Source organism: Lipotes vexillifer, unplaced genomic scaffold (assembly GCF_000442215.2).
Source record: "Lipotes vexillifer unplaced genomic scaffold, Lipotes_vexillifer_v1.1 scaffold1003, whole genome shotgun sequence".
NCBI lineage: Eukaryota > Metazoa > Chordata > Mammalia > Artiodactyla > Lipotidae > Lipotes > Lipotes vexillifer.
Window position 1 is genome coordinate 2,869,725 of NW_006798890.1, and position 17,460 is coordinate 2,887,184.

The following is a 17,460-nucleotide window of genomic DNA, read 5'->3' on the forward strand; positions in this document are numbered from 1 at the left end:
TATGCAGAAATCACTTTGAGTGTCTCTGGTGGGAAATGGAGACAATCCTGGTGCTCTCGAAGCAGATCCTCTTAACTTTCACATGGGCTGTCAAGACAGAGTAGAGTTTGAAATTTAGGTTTCCTGAATCTGCTTGTGCTGCTTTGGTGCCTTCATACTGCCCCTCAATTTCAGCTCCTGTCTAATATTACTGTAGTGCATGGTGTCAAGTACAGGCTTTGGACTTAGATTTGGGTTCAAATCCCAGCCCGGTGCAAATGAAGATAAATATTACCTACACCTCACAGAATGTCTAAATTAAATGAGAAGGTGGAAGTACAGGACCCTGCACAGCACCTGGCACACGGTCAGTGCTCAATAAATGGCAGCTGCTATTACTACAAAGCTATCACCGAGATCTGACTGAACATCCACGGAACATTATTAAAGCAGAAATGACAAGTGACAAGAATTAAACAGAAACCTTTGCATTGCCCCAGGTAAGTGCCTTCTATTTCAAAACAGTACAAAACAAGAAAACTCAAAAGAGGGTAGGAGTAAAGACATATACGCGGATGGAAAGAACCAGGAGTGAGGGACAGGAAGGCTCTCAAAGGGGGGGGTCTGATGAGGAAAAATCGGGGATAAGGGACAAGATAAGGGGAGATAAGGTGGTGTTACACTTCATCATCAGAGAAGAAGACAACTCCTCTTACTCAAGACCTTTCCTTATTAAGTAGCAGCGTCCCAAATACTGAGCTGTGGCGGCAGCTTAATTTTCTGGACATTTAGAAATCAAATTGCATGGTGGTGTTCTGTGTATATGGACTCCATCAGAAGGATCTTGATAAATGAGATCAAAGAACAAGCAGGGCACGATGAAAAAACCACAGGCTAAGTCAGGTACAGAAAAAGTCTTCTGGGCTCCTATAACATCCCATACAAACTCTTTATTAGTGGACTTTTCTTGCTGAATATTATATTTCTCATCTCTTTCCCCCTGGATTATAAACCCTCCAGGGCAAGAACCCCATCTCGTGTTCTGTAACGTCCCTTTCTAGCCCTAAAATACCATCATTGTAGTAGGCAGAATGAACCCCCAAAGATGTCCAAACCCTAATCCCTAGAGCCTGTGAATAGTTACATTATATGACAAAAGAGATTTTGCAGATGTAATTAAGGTTATGGACCTTAAAATAGGGAGATCATCCCGGATTAACCAGGTGGTTCTAATCTAATCACATGAGCTCTTAAAAACAGAGAACTTTCTCTGGCTGGAGGTAGGAGATGAGGCAGAAGGGGAAGTCAGAGAGATCTGAAATGTGAGGACTTGACTAGCTTTAAAGATGCAGGAAATACAGGCAGCCTCTAGAAGCTGAGAACTACCCCTGGCCGCCAGCAAGGATACGGGGACTTCAGTCCCACAGCCGCATGCAACTGAATTCTGCCAACATCCTGAACGAGCATGGAAGCAGACTCTCTCCCAGAACCTCCAGGTAAGAAGTTAAGCCACTAAGTTTGTGGTAATTTGTCACGGTAGCAATAAAAAAAAGCTAACACAAACACAACTAGAACTGGTTCATTGTACAGCAGCATTCTCCTACAGATCGTTTCACTTAATCTTCCCAAGCATGATGGGATTATTGCCCCCTTATTTTAGGAAATTGATGCTCAGGGAGGATAAGTAACTTGCTCAGGTGACCAGCTAATGCGTATGTACTTGAGCCAGAATTCAAACTCAGGCCTTCTGGTTCCAACTCCAGTGAGAGGGGTCTCCTATACTGCAGCTACCATTTGGTGGCTTTCAGATTCTACCACCTTCAAGCTAAATAAAGAACAAACTAAAAAAAAAGAAAAGAACAAACAACAATTCAGGCTGCTTTTACATTGTGAAAACTTAAAAGCTTCTGAATACTCATTTCTTTCTGTTTCTTCCGAAGGTATCTAGTAGGTCAGGGAACCCGTCAGGGTATAAACAAGTAAATATAAAAAGATATCGAAGTCTTCTTTCTGACACATAGAAGAAAAAAGATTTTGATAAATGGGATAAAGAGAAATCCTCAAGAGTGGCTGTCAATAAAATATTTCCTCGCATTCAGATGCTCCTTCCGCCACTGTTGAGGTACATCTTCCGCAATGAAATGCCCTGCTTTGCCAGACTCGTTTAGGATCTTCTCTGTGGTTGGAGCGTTCAGTCCTCTCATGACCAATTTTTACTGTCAGGAAATTTGACTGATTTTCAGTCTGAAATTTTCCTTTCTATATTTCTTCTCATTACTTCTAATAACTAAGCAAAATAATACCCTCACCCTTTGGTCTTTGCACCTCTCAAATATCTGTAAACTGTTATCACCCCCTGCCCTTGGGTATCATTTTGCCAAGGGGAAGCCTCCTTTCAGCCTGCCTAAGTCAGCCGTTCTCTTATACTGCTCTGCCTTCCTGTTCAAAATTCGTGTCCATATATTCTAAATGAGGTGTTTAATCTTGAACCGAGTGTTCTGTACACTACATAAGGTGCCATATTCTAAAAAGTGAATTACACAATAACTTGCAAAGAAAAAGAAAACCCACCACTGTTTGGTAGTTGATTAGAAAACTGTAGCACTTACTGCTTCTCTGCCTGCAGCTTAAATGAACAGCGGACTACAATGAATTTCCCCCAATTTTACATAAAAGTTTATGGCCACAACAAATTCAGGAACTAAAAGGCCAAGCATTTACTAGATGTTGCTGAAAACAGCACTGTGAATATTTACAATGCATTTAAATGATTATTAATAGAATAGATAGACTAAGTGGACATTGCTTTTTGCAATAAGTTTTGGATATGTTACATTAAAAAAATATTTCTCCAAGAAGTCTGGCTAAAGTTTCCGCACCAGATTAAACTTCCTGCCAAATGGAATCAAACACCACATTTCTTAAGGGCCAGAAATCTGGCCCAATAGTCTCTGTTCTTACCAAGAACTAAAGAGCTGTTTGTTTGCAGCAGTCTCCAGATAGATATTAATACTGGACCTTTCCAGTAGATTTTCTAACTCTCTATTGAGAAAAACTCTAAAATTTGGCCAGACATGGCTGTGGTTCCTGATAGCACATAAATCTTTCAGGGCCCTCATTAGCTGTTTAGTAGTATACCCAAAGTTCCTAATTCACATCAGTGTGGTCTCTAAACAAACTCAATCCCACAGAGTAAGTTACCCAGAGGTACAATCTGGCTGATTACCCTTTTTTCCCCCAGTCAATAAAATCAAGCAACTTCTTTGTGTTCAAAAAGCAACCATGCCATAGACAGCTAGAATTGTAATCTTTGGATGAAATGCAAACCTTCTGAAAGTCTACATAATCCTATATTCACTCAGTTACAGAGACTATTAAATTTTAATGAATCTTGAGAAAAATGTAAGATGACAGTCAATGAGGAATGCAAATTGTCCCCAATCCTGAAGTTAGCTGATTATCTGAACTCAAAGGATTATTACAAAATGTTCCAATGAATAAGTTCCTTCATGTTAAAAAAAATTTCTCAAATAACATTAGGCACCATCTATTGAGTGCGTGACATTTTACAGCTACAATTGCTAATCCTCACAACCAGCAAGGTAGGCATTATTATTCTCTTTTTACAGAGTGAGAAACAGGCTCAGAGTCATTATCAGCTCAAGGAAGGTCCCAATGTTTAAGTGCCAGAGCTAGGACCAAAACCCTCATCTGATAGGCCCCAAGTTTTCCCACTATACCAGGCTGCTCTAAATGTATTATTTTCTCAAACTGCTAAAGTTTCAGAAGATAAAGTGGTTACTTACAGGATTTAACTTCATGTTTCTTTTTTCTAGGGTGACACAGATGAAGAAAACAGAAGGAGTTTATGTTTATATGTAACTGAACCTTTTACAAGGTATATTACAATTTTAAAAGAACTTTAATGGATTGTTGTCTACTCCTCATTTGTCTGAGAAACCTTTGCTGATGCTTACTTTGGTAGACATGGTATTAATTAACACTAGAGACAGAGGCGAATAACAGTTTCTGCACTCAAGGTGTTCACAGTCTAATGAGACTATTTTTAAAAATATGAAGTGTCCCCGTTGTGCAGAGGAAGAAACTAAAGTCTGACGAAGCTTCAAGCCTTGTCCTAACTTAGCTTCCAGGAGGCAGACAGGACCTGATCTGAGATTCTTCTGATCCCACCTCAGTGACTCCTCCATCACCTCCACACTCAACTTCCTAATCATGTGCTCCATTACTGTTCTACACATGCAACAAGGATTACAGAAACCTGAGATTTTTAATTCATCTGGACAAGTACAGCAAGAAGACTAATGATTTTAATGTACCCAGAACCAACCAGGCCACTTTGTTTTTTGCAAACATGTAATAAAACTACTAATAAACTGACTTTTCCGATTACTTCAGGCTGCTTAAATCTTAAGTTGAAAGACTATTCTGAGAAGCTGCAAATATTTTCAAAGAAATAGCAAGATAGCACTTCCCTGCTGGTGCAGTGGTTAAGAATCTGCCTGCCAATGCAGGGGACACGGGTTCGAGCCCTGGGCCAGGAAGGTCCCACATGCCGCGGAGCAACTAAGCCCGTGTGCCACAACTACTGAGCCTGTCCTCTAGAGCCCGCAGGCCACAACTACTGAGCCCACGTGCCACAACTACTGAAGCCCGTGCGCCTAGAGCCTGTGCTCTGCAACAAGAGAAGCCACCACAATGAGAAGCCCACGCACCGCAACGAAGGGTAGCCCCGGCTCACCGCAACTAGAGAAAGCCTGCATGCAGCAACGAAGACCCAACGCAACGAAAAATAAATAAATAAAATTGATTCTTTAAAAAAAAAAAAAAAAAGAAATAGCAAGATAAGTCTGGCCAAAGAGGAATTTTTAATGTTCTCTTTCAACATCGGGGCAACAGAAAGTCATTGTCATAGAGAATGCATTGCTATGATGAGGTTCCTATCTTCAGAAAAGCCCCCTGTGAATATGAAATTGTTATTCAGCTTATCTCATTCATTCACTTTATGACAGTAAGCCAAGACTTTGCACCGGGGGTATCAAAATGGATGCATGAAATGCAGTCCCTGCCCTTAAGGAGCTCTCTGTTCAGTGGGAGACAGAAACATATTACTACAAAGGAATGATTACGTAGTGTTTGTTTGTGTGTGTTTGTGTGTTTGTGTGTGTGTGTGTGTGTGTGTGTGTGTGTGTGTGTGTGTGTGGCAAAGAGGGACAACTTCCTGAAAGCTAAGGCATGAAAAGGATAAAAAGGAAGTTGCCAAGTGGATGAGGTGGCAGGCAGCAGGGAGAGAATGGTGAGGGTGGGCACAGAGAACAGCATGTGCAAGATGACCTAATCTAGAACTAAAAGTATTAGCTAATGTGCTTGCTCTGTACTAATCACCTGGAAACTGAACATATCACTACCAAATGGAACTTTTCTCTTCTTGTTTTTGTAGCTCTTTATGACACCAATTCCAATCCAGCACTGAAAGTGATTTTGTGGTAATCACCAATGACTTCCATGTTGCCAAATTTACTCCAGTAGACACTTTTCAGACATCATCCTAACTGACCTCACAAGCAGCATAGGACACAGTTGATCACTGCCACTTTTAGGCTGTATCTTTTCTCAGGAAATTTTCCTCCACCTCTTTAGTCCTTCGTCCTCATACCCCTTGCCAGATCCTCCTCTTCCACCTGATCTCTAACAGCTGGGGTTCCACAAGGCGTACTCCAATCCCCCTTCTTCCCTCCCCAGGTAACACCATCCATTCCCGTGGCTTTAAATACCACCCATATGCTCATGACTTCCAAAAGTGCATCTGTAAGCTGACCCCACCTCTGAGCTCCAGTCTTGTAAATGCAGCTGCCTCCTTGATATCTCCACCTGGAAATCTTTTCAGGCATCTCAAAGTCAACAAGTTCAAAAGTGGAGCTTATTATTTCAGCCACTCTCCTTAAAACCTGCTGTCCCCTCCTCATTCCAGTCATGACCCAACATTCACCTGGCCAGTCACTGGAAGCCACTCTTGCCCCTATATCCAGTCACCAAGTTCTGTCAGCTCTACCTCTGCATAATTTCCACATCTAAGTCCACCACTGACACCCTAGTCCAGGACACCATCTTCTAGCACCTTCCATTCTCCAGCCCTGTACTCCCAGTACATTCTCCACACAGCACCCACAGTGACAGTTTAAATTATTTCATTCCCCTGCCTAGAGCCCTTCTGTGACGGTCATCAGTTCCTTCAGAAATAATCCAACTCCATTCTCTTCTTCTGATACATGGTAAGATTGTGAAGTTAGGTGAGGCATGTGACTTTCTTTGGACAATGAAATGGGAGCAGTGCTCCAGACAGAAGTGCTCCATTAGCCTGGGTTCTAGACTTAGGATATGAAGGTGAAGTGGATATGCAGCATGAGTGAGAAAGAAACACATGTAAAGCTACACCTTCAACAGCTCCCAAATGCACTAAGAATGAAATACAAATGCCTTACTGTAATGAACAGATTCCAATATAACTGGCTCCTGTGTATCTATCCAGCCTCATCTTGGGCCTGTCCTTCTGGGTCATTATATTCCACTCACACTGGCCCTCTTGCAATTTCTAGAACAAGCCAGGTGTCTCTCCCCCTTTCCTGCATGGTTCTTTGCATGGTTCATTCCTCAACCTATAGATCTCAGCTTATATATTACCTCCTCAGAGATGTCTCCCTTAACCACTGTATCATAGTGAGTCAAAGTCACTATGACTCTCCATGACAGCACTCTGACCATCTCCTGCATGGCACATCAGTCTGTAATAATTATTCATCTCTTTGATTTGACTGAGGAGCTCACTGCTGTCTCCAGTGCTTAGCATTACCCTCAATATGGTACCCAATATATGATAGGCACTTAAGAAATATTTGTTCAGTGAATGAACAAATGAGAAAAGACTCAAAAAGTGGGACATAAAAGAAAAAAAACACACACTACAGACATCTTATCACATATCACAGAGGTAAAAGGTGGGGAGAGGAAGGAAACTCACATTTCCAGTAAGGGAACCAAGAGTGACTACGATGTACACCTAACACTAATTTAGGTACTTTACATATGTTACCTCTCTAGATTCTCAATAATCCTAGGAGGTCAATATTAAAATCTCCACTTTCCAGATCAGGCAACTGAGGCTCAACCTGCGCAAGGAGCAAAACCAGTAACAGTATCAGTTTTAACCCAGGCCTGTTAACCTCTTTCCTCCAAACCATGATGCTTCCCTAGAAATTAAACTGCTACTGTATTTTCATCATTAAGTACTTTTCTATTATACATACAAATTGTATTTATATATGGATACATCTCTACCCCAAGAACAAGTTTTTGTTTTTCTTTTTTTGTTTGTTTTTGTTTTTTTCAGGTTCATCCTAAAGCATAAAACAAACATCTCCTGCTATCTGGGACAAGTGAAGGCAGAAAAATGCAGCAAATCCAAAGTACAAATAAATCAGACATTTTGTTGGAACTTTTTTCTTGAAGTCTTTTTTCTTCTCAGAGTAAAAAGCCTCTATGATTAGGAAGTCTGTGTTCTGAACTGATTTTATGGGACTTAAGATCAACTTATACTGCCTTAATTTACCATCTTGTCCCATCCCCAAATGCTGTTCTGCTGGTCACAGAACATGCAAAAAGCTAAATGGCCTAGGGGGATCGTATCCACAGTCCTGATTTGATTATAGAGGCTCCAAACATCTAAACAAGCAAAATGAAACCACCTGGCTTTTTACCTCTGACCATCTTTGGGTGAAGTAAATGTGTTCACAGCAGAAAGGTGGGACCTGGATAACTCCCAAACAGTTCTACTGGGCTCTGAGTAGACTCACAGGATTATCACAACAGAAGGGACCTTAAAGACCATCTTAAATGCCCTCTTTTAACAGGTTAGCAAACAGGCTAGCAAACAGTTAGCAAACAAGCTATCAGACAGTTACTTATTTGCCTAAGAAAAACAAGACTCCTGGCTCCTGGTCAAGTGCTCTTTCCACCACAACACAGCACCTCCCTAATCAAGAGCTAGTGATTGATTATGCCAAAGTAACCAGTAGATAGTAGTCTAGATAACACAGATCGTAAATCCCCAATGTTTCTCTTACTCTCCATCATTTAGAAAACCCTGAACAAAAAGAACATACACAATAAAAACAAAGGAGATGAGGAAGAGCTATTTTAATTTTCTATTAAACATTCTTCCAAAAACATTATTCTACCCCATATCTTACTGAGTTATTAGAAATAACATTAGCATTAGAAAAACTAGGAAGGTAAAAGTAGGGAAAACACATCACATGCCAAAGTCTGGTATGAAATTTACCTTTAAAAAAAAAAGGAATAGGGCTTCCCTGGTGGCGCAGTGGTTGACAGTCCACCTGCTGATGCAGGAGACATGGGTTCGTGCCCCGGTCCGGGAAGATCCCACATGCCGCAGAGCGGCTGGGCCCGTGAGCCATGGCCGCTGAGCCTGCGCATCTGGAGCCTGTGCTCCGCAACGGGAGAGGCCACAACGGTGAGAGGCCCGCATAACGCAAGAAAAAAAAAAAAAAAAAAAGATATAAAAAGCAATATTCCTTTAAATTGAATAAAAAAAAACTAGGAAGGTAAATTAAATGTGCCTTGTTAAACTAAACATATGAAAAGGGAAAATTATAACAAAGGAAGGAGAGTTTTACAAATTAAATTAATACGAGATTGTAATTTGAAAACTGTGCATCTCAAAGCAAACTTTATTTGTTCAATTATTTTTAACAACAGTGTTTATGATTCTAATACACTGATTTTTTTCCAGGAAGGCAACTCACTTAAAAATATTTTTGTTTTAAAACATAGGCCTGTGTTCAGCTATATATTTCTTCTCCCAAGCTTTGATCATATTTCTTTGATGTGGGAAGAAAATACTGTTTTGATGGCATGAAATGCAAAACTGTGAAGATTTTTTTAAAAAAACATCCCAGTACAGAATTTTAAAAATTATCAATGGAAAACAGATTAAGGTCATTAAGTGCACAACACTAATTACTGGCCTGCTACTGGCATTCTGTTTCTTCCCTAGTTCTCCCAAGGAAAACTTAAATTGAATCTTCAGCAGACTAATCCTCAAATATACTTTATAAGCAAAATGAGAGCTTTTGTTTACATAGTTTTTGGATTTTGCTATTCCTAATTTTATTCTGAAACTCAATTTTACCCCAAACCATAATTACCATATTAACTTTGTAATGCACAGTTGTATGCAATTCAGCAAAGCAGTAGTACATCATCAGGTTCTATTCACCCAGAGCTTAGGAAAAACAGGATTGGTCACACCCATTTAAAAACAAATACGCTATTTGCCAATGTGTAGTTTCAAACTAAGTTCTGACAATGAAATATATGGATATATATCTATATATCTCATCTTGACTTTCAAAGGTAGGGAACTTTTCAAAGGTAGGCAAAGAGAGTTCTTCACAGCTTAGCTTTGCCTGGCTGAAGCTGAAGATTTTGTAACTTCATAGCCAGACCCATGTTGCCAGTGATTTTCAATTTACCTTGAAAGAAGGCCTGTGAGGAAGAAGAAAGAAAATTTATCATTTGGTGTTTTTTGTTTTGAGACCGCTGATATTTCTGGACTATCCAGCCCTGAGATGATTTATTTATCCAGGTCTCTTCAACTTTCTTCAAAATATGAAACTTGGCTTTCAGGAATAGATTTAGAACCAGAGTCTTCAAAAGGACGCATTTGTAAAAGTCATGCTTTACACAGAGCCGTCAAAAGGCACATCTTTCCCAAATGTGTTCTCTTAAAAATTGAGTCTGCCTTTACCTGCCTTCCTCAAAGGTGGTACATTTTCCAAATATTAGGCAGAGTGGATTCATACTAGACCGATTTTGTTTAAAAACATTACACATTTGTTCAATGGGTCTGCTAGCAGGGAGAAAAAGCACATGCATAACACACTTATGAACTCCTGGCATTCAATACAATGCAGATGAAATGTCACCATTTTTCTCCCTTTTTTGGTCTACATGATAAAGATTTATTCCCTACAGAGGAAGGCCAGGCAGACTGCTGAGACTGAGGTGCCTGTGTTAATCTTTGGCTCAATAAGAAGAATCAAACCAATCCCAAGTGCAGAGCCACAGTTTGTTCCATTTAACAACTGCCTGGGATTAGATCACATGATGTTTGCTAAATTTATCATGTAACAAAATCCCAGGAAAACTTTAAAGAAATAGCAAAATTGGGAACATAGCATGATTTCCCTGCTAAGATCTCAGTCTTTCAACTCAATTCTTAAAATAAGGAAAAGCTACAGGAAAAGTTCTGGTAGTCTTAGCTTCCTAACGAGTATATTCATTAAGAAGTGAGGGGCTCTTTTGCCTCATCCATAGGAAATCTCAGAGCTCTGTTTTCTCTACACCTTCTGGTGAGGGTGACTAATTCCTTTTTTTTTTCTCCTCTGTCTGGACAAACTAAATATTGCTTTCTATATGGCACACAGCCTTCTGTCTGATGACTTTAAGGTCAGGTGTCTCAGAACACAATATATTTAACATATGTCCTTTAAAAATACAGACCAGTAGTACCTAGAAGAGAAACTCACCATATTTCCCTTTTCTTAATTAAAAGAGGAAATGACTTTTCACTTAATAATTATTATAGAGGAAAATGAGTCTTCACTTTTTAGAGAATCCGAACATAAGAGTCATTGAAATCTGGCCCCTAAGGTGTTCTTCATGTGCTTTCTTCTGGAGAGCACATTGCTTTGTTTCAACTGTAGCCAAACACTGATATTATAATTTCCACTGCATTTAATGGTTTCCAGTCAAATCTGCTACTGAGCATAAGGGAAGACCATTAGCACATTAACAGAAACGTCTCCTATTTTTGTCTTTAATTCCTTTGGGTGCTAACAGGTGTTCAGGAAAAGTAAGCTGACACTTCACTCCCCAAAATGGGTGGTAAACAGATAAACTGAGAGAATGAGGGCAGCTGAGTGTGAAGCCTGACCACACTGCCAAGGAAGTGCATGGTGTGCACCGTGGAATAAGCAGCGGTGGGTGGGAAGGAGGACGTCGGTCAACTCCGAGATTGGTGGCCTCTGTTCTGTCCAGATTTTTGGAGAGGGCGCAGTGGGTGGAAATGTCAATGTCAATGGTGTGTATTCAGTTGAAACATCACAGATGCAAGTCTCTCACTTGTCGACGCATCAGCTGAAATATGCTTAGTTGCTTAGAAAAAGCATTTTTAAAAGGAATACGAGTAGGAGTCAGATTTAGTTGTTTTATCCAATCTTTCAAATTATGAGGGTACCACAGGAACAAGACCTAAAACAAATCAGGCTGAGGCAACAACAAAAAAATAAGGTTACAGTGGAAAGCAGCATTTTAGCTTCCTTTGTGTTATCTATGGATAATGTATATCAAGTCTGTTCAACACTGTACAACTAAACAGTATAAGAAGACCCTTGACAATCTGGAGGCCTGGAAAATCTACACAAGGCATAAATACATTTTAGACAAATGCAAATTAATTGTGAAAACCCAAAAATGCAAGGCATCATGCTAAGTTCTGGAGACACAAAGATGAACAAGATGTGCTTTGTTCCCTTGAGATACACACAATCTAATAGGGAAGAGATAGGCACATTATGACTAGTATAATAAGACAAGTGCCAGGCTAGCAGGCCAGTAAGTGGCCCAGAAGAGGGACTGACTATAGATCCCCAACAATGTGGTAGGAGGTCTCTGGACATAACATCTAAGTTCATTTTGAAAGGCAAGGAGTTTGTCAAGGACGGACAGCTCAGGCAAAAAAAAAGAGCATGGGCAAAGATACGAAATGTAAAAGATCATGCCTTTGTTCACACCCGACCCTCCTTCTATCTGATGGCTCCTACTCTCCACCTGTGCACTGCTAACTCCTAATCACTCCCAGGACTCAGCCAAGCATTGTTTCCTCTGTGAAGCCTTCTCTGATGGCCCGGGAAGATGTGGCTTCTCCTTCCTCCACCCTCCCTGACCACAAGTAATGCAGGGCACCTTGGATATCTGGCTGCACTTACTCTTAAGGTTCTTTTTTTAATTAATTAATTTATTTATTTTTGGCTGCATTGGGTCTTTGTTGTTGTGTGCAGGCTTTCTCTAGCTGCGGCGAACGGGGGGTTACTCTCCGTCACAGTGTGCGGGCTTCTCATTGCGGTGTCTTCTCTTGTTGCAGAGCACGGGCTTTAGGCACGTAGGCTTCAGTAGTTGTGGCACATGGGCTCAGTAGCTGTGGCTTGTGGGCTCTAGAGTGCAGGCTCAGTAGTTGTGGCGCATGGGCTTACTTGCTCCACAGCATGTGGGATCTTCCCGGACCAGGGCTCAAACCCGCGTCCCCTGCATTGGCAGGCAGATTCTTAATGACTGCACCACCAGGGAAGCCCTGCACTTACTCTTTTGCAGACCCGTCTCGTACCAAATTGTGGACTCCCTGAGCATGGGAACTATTTCTTCTACATCTGGACATTTCCAGCACACAGGGCATTGTCTGGCACATCATTAGCTTCACAACTGTTTGTCATTTGTTAAGTGAACGTTTGGGGAACACTGAGTTTTGTGGGGTTTACCACTTTGCACTTTATGGGATGAGGTTGAGGTAGGTGATGAAGTGAAACAGGCTAAAACCCACCTAAGAAAAGGATATAGGTGCCATCATACTTACCGACTGAGGATTCATTTTACCAGTCATCAAAGCCAGTAAGTCCGAGTCAGCCATTGTAATTGTGCAGTCGGCCTTCTTATCTAAAACAGAGACAGGCAGAAAGGATGAGAAATGGGGAGTGTTCAGTTTCATATATACATTTTAGTCAAAAGCCACTGGCTGCAACAGAATCACATCCAGAATTAGTGTGGGCAAATGGGCACTCACATACACTCTATGGCAGCCTCGTGAAATGTGACATAAATCACAAGCAACCCCAATATTTAACAAGAGGGAATTTATTAAATAAATCATGGTATATTCATATAATGGGATACAATACAGTCATTAGATGATGTGGATCTACATTTTATTGACCTGGAAAGATATTTATGTTATACTCTTCATGATACTGTTATATAAGCCAGTTACAAAACAAACTGTAAGAATGGACCCAAGTTTTGCTTAAAAACAGATATTCAATTATGTATATACAGGAAAAACATCTGTAAACTTGGAGACCAATATATTAATAATAGCTACTGTGGCACACAGACTCTAAAGTGACCCCTGTGATCCCTGCCTTCTGGTATTCATGCCTTTGTACAATCCCGTACTCTCGAGTGTGGGCAGGGCCTGTGACTTGCTTCTAGCCTGCAGAATGTGGCAAAGGTGATGGGCTGTCATTCCTGTGTTCTGTTACACTGTATAAGACTCTGTTTTGCTGGCTCTCTCTCACTCTCCTGCTGGCCTTGAATAAGCTAGCTGCTATACTGTGAACTGCATACTGCATATGGAGAGGGCTACATGGCAGGGTACTGACCTTCAGGAGCTGAGGGCAGACTCTGACCAATAACCAGTAAAAAACTAAAGCTATCATTGTCACAGCTACAAGGAAATTACTTCTTCCAGCAACATCAGTGAACTTGGACACGAACCACTTCCCCAGTCAAGTCTCTAGATGAGAACTCAGCCCTGGCCAACACCCTGACCGCGGCCTGCGACACCCTATGCAGAGGACCCAGCTAAGCTGTTCTCAGCCAACTTACCCATGGAAGCTGTGAGGTAATAAATAAATGTGTGTGTTTTTTTAAACCACTAAGTTTGTGGTAATTTGTTAGAAGATGAATAGTCATCTAGATCAGGGGTTAACAAACTTTTTCTGTAAAGGATCAGACACTAAATACTTTAGGCTTTGCAGGCCACTAGGTCTCTACTGCAACTACTCAACTCTGCACCTGTAGCACAAGAGCAGCCATAGAGAATACATAAACAAATGAATGTAGCTGTATTCCAATAAAACTATTTTCAAAACAGGGAGCAGACCAAGAGGGATAAGATATTTGTAACTCACAGATCTAACAGAATTTGTATCCAGAAAATATAAAAAACTCCTATCAATTAGAAAAGGTTAGATAGTTCAATACGAAAGTGGGCAAGTAACATAAACAGGCACATACAAAAGATCTCCAAATGGTCAAAAAAAGCACATGAAACAGTGTTCAATTCCATTAGTCATCAGGAAAATGCAAATTAAAAGTACAGTTGAGATACTAAAACGTACCTACTAGAATGAATGGCTTAAAAAAAAAAAAAAGATAATACCCAGTGCAGGTCAGAACAATGCTGGAGGGACTGGAAAATGGTACAGCCACTTTAAGACAAACAGTCTGGATATTTCCTAGAAAGCTAAACATACACATGCCATATGACCTACCAATCCCATTCTTAGGTGTTTACTGAAGAGAAATGAAAACATAAATTCACACAAAAACCTGTATGTGGATGCTCATAGTGGCTTTATTTAAATAGCCAAAAGCTGAAAAAAACCAAATATACTCCAGCTGGTGAATGGATAAACTACTCAGCAACAAAAAGGAACAAACTACTGATAATACATGAAAGAAGCAGGCTCAAAAAGCTGCATACTGTATGATTCCATTTGCAGTTTATGACATTCTGGAAAAAGTGAAACTACAGGGATAGAAATCAGATCAGGGGTTGCCAGGGCCTGAGGGTGAGAGAAGGGGTTTGACTACAAAAGGACATGAGGACATTTTTTTTTTTTAATTAAGGGTACTTTAATTAATTAATTAATTTATTTATTTTTGCTGTGTTGCATCTTCGTTTCTGTGCGAGGGCTTTCTCTAGTTGTGGCAAGCAGGGGCCACTCTTCATCACGGTGCGCGGGCCTCTCACTATCACGGCCTCTCTTGTTGCGGAGCACAGGCTCCAGACGCGCAGGCTCCGTAGTTGTGGCTCACGGGCCTAGCTGCTCCGTGGCATGTGGGATCCTCCTAGACCAGGGCTCAAATCCACGTGCCCTGCACTAGCAGGCAGACCCTCAACCACTGAACCACCAGGGAAGCCCCGACATTTTTTGGAAATATTCTATATCTTAATTTTTGGTAGTAGCTATACAACTGTATGCATTTGTCTAAATTCACAGAATTGTACATCTAAAAAAGGTAGATTTTACTGTATGTAAATTATACCTCAATGAACCTGACTTAAAAAAACAACAACTGACATTACCAAGTACTGTCAAAAATGTGGAGCAAATGAAACTCTCATATAATATGGAAGAGACTGTAAAATAGTATATCCATATCAAAAAACTGGCTATATGGTAGCTCATGACTTAGTATTTCTACTCCTGGTTATATGCCAAATGGAAATAAGTACATGTGTCCACTAAAAGACACGTATGAGAATGTTCGTAACACCTTTATTCATAAGGCCACAAAATGGAAAACTGCGAAGATACAGCAACCATGAACTGAATAAATAAATTCTGGTATATTCACATAGTAAATATGAACTACTGCTACATGCAACAATATAATAAATCTTACAATGCTGAGTGAAAGAAGCCACACCTAAAAGAGTAAATATTGTATGGTTCCATCTATACGAATTTCCAAAATAAATAATATCAACCTATGGTGACAGAATTTGGAATAGTGGTTCCTTTTGGGAGTGGATAGTGATGGGAGGCGGTGTCAGGGAGGTTTCTACAGTGCTGGCAACATTATGCATCTTGATGCGGGAGATGTGTTCATTTGTTAACATTTATCAGGCTGTACACTACAGATTCATGCCCTTCCTTACAGGCTAGACTTCAGAAAACTTTTACACAAAACAAAACAGAAAAAAACAGGTGGTGGGATGAATTTGGCCCACAGGTCATAATTTGTCAACCCCTGATATAGATGGTAGGATTATAGGAGAGTAATTTTTTCATTTTGTTTCTCTATCTTTCCCAATTTTTTTGCACTTAAGTATGTATTACTATATAAAAACAAAGTTTTAAAAATATTAATTTTTTTATTGGAATATAGTTGATTTACAATGTTGTGTTAGTTTCTGCTGTACAACAAAGTGAATCAGCTGTATGTATGCATATATCCCCTCCCTCTTGGACCTCTCTCCCACACCCCCCATCCCACCCATCTAGGTCATCACAAAGCACCGAGCTAGCTATCTATTTTACACATGGTAGTGTATATATGTCAATCCTAATCTCCCACCCTCCCCATCTCCCCGGTGCCTGCATGTCCGTTCTCTTCGTCTGCGTCTCTGTTCCTGCCCTGCAAATAGGTTTAAAATATTAATTTTAGTAGTATAACCAAAGTATAATGCAAAAAAGGCCATACCACAAAGACTCTAATATCTTATTGCTAAATCAGCAATGTCTATCTTGGACACGTGCAAAAGGAAAAATTCACCAAGAAATCAAAATTTTCAGTAATCAGTGTTTCAGGCAATCAATATAACAATAGTACTCTAATAGTACTACTACCACTAACAGTAATAATATCAAATTACAGCCCAATAGTTAAATAATCTGTGCCTTAATAAAAAAAGATAGGAGTTGCTATGGTCTGAATGTTTGTATCCCCCGCAAAACTCGTATTTTGAAATCCTAATGCCTGATGTGATGGTATTGGTAGGGAGGGCCTTTGGAAGGTCATGAGGGTAGAGCCCCTATGAATGGGATTAATGCCTTATAAAGAGGCTCCAGAGAGACCCCTAGCTCCTTCCATGATATAAGCCCACAGCAAGAAGGCACTGCCTATGAACCAGGAAGAGGGCCCTCACCAAACGGGACCATACTGATGCCTTTATCTAGGACTTCCAGCCACCAGAGCTGTGAGAAGTAAATTTCTGTTGTTTATAAGCTACCCAGGCTGTGGTATGTTCGATATAGCAGCCCAAATGGCCTAAGATGGGGGTAAACTATGAAAGTACAGCATGCCTATATTATTAAGTAACAAAAACAAGACTGAAAATAAAAGTTTTTATTATATGTCTTAGAATGCAGGGATAGCCCATAAAAAGACTGTGATTCAATAGCCACTCCATCTTTGCCTGTAACAAAATTTTCTCTTATTACTTGAAAAAAGGTCTTTAATCTTAAAAATTAAGGTATTTACAACCTAGAAAATCCAGTTCTCTTGTAGATATATAACATCAAAGAGCAGGGAGAAAAAAAGCTAGCAAACTGAGATAACTGGACTTGATTCATAGTTGGATTAGATCCTAATATGCCAAAAAAAGGACTCACAGTCAATAAAAAGGTGACTTTAGGAAATAAATGCTGCTGCTGCTGCTGTTAACTATATCAGCATTTACTGAGCTCTCACTATGCCGATTACTTCACATACCTAGACTCATACAATAACCCTATGAGGGTCAGAGAGGTCAAACAACTTGCCCAAGGTCACACAGCTACTAAGTGGCTGAGCTAGGTATGAAAGCAGATTCCTGCCGCC

The 17,460-nt window shown here is 40.3% G+C and overlaps 1 protein-coding gene across 1 annotated transcript in view; it reads right to left on the minus strand.

Annotated features, from left to right (window-relative positions):
• Positions 1–8,895: 8,895 nt before the first annotated feature.
• SCP2 (sterol carrier protein 2) overlaps positions 8,896–17,460 on the minus strand; it is a 48,492-nt gene continuing 39,927 nt past the window's right edge. The window contains exons 4-5 of the mRNA XM_007471179.1: positions 12,707–12,786; positions 8,896–9,561 (exon numbers count right to left, since the gene is read on the minus strand). Coding sequence (XP_007471241.1) covers positions 9,466–9,561; positions 12,707–12,786 — 176 coding nt within the window. The 3' untranslated portion in view covers positions 8,896–9,465. The remainder of the gene's footprint in view (positions 9,562–12,706; positions 12,787–17,460) is intronic.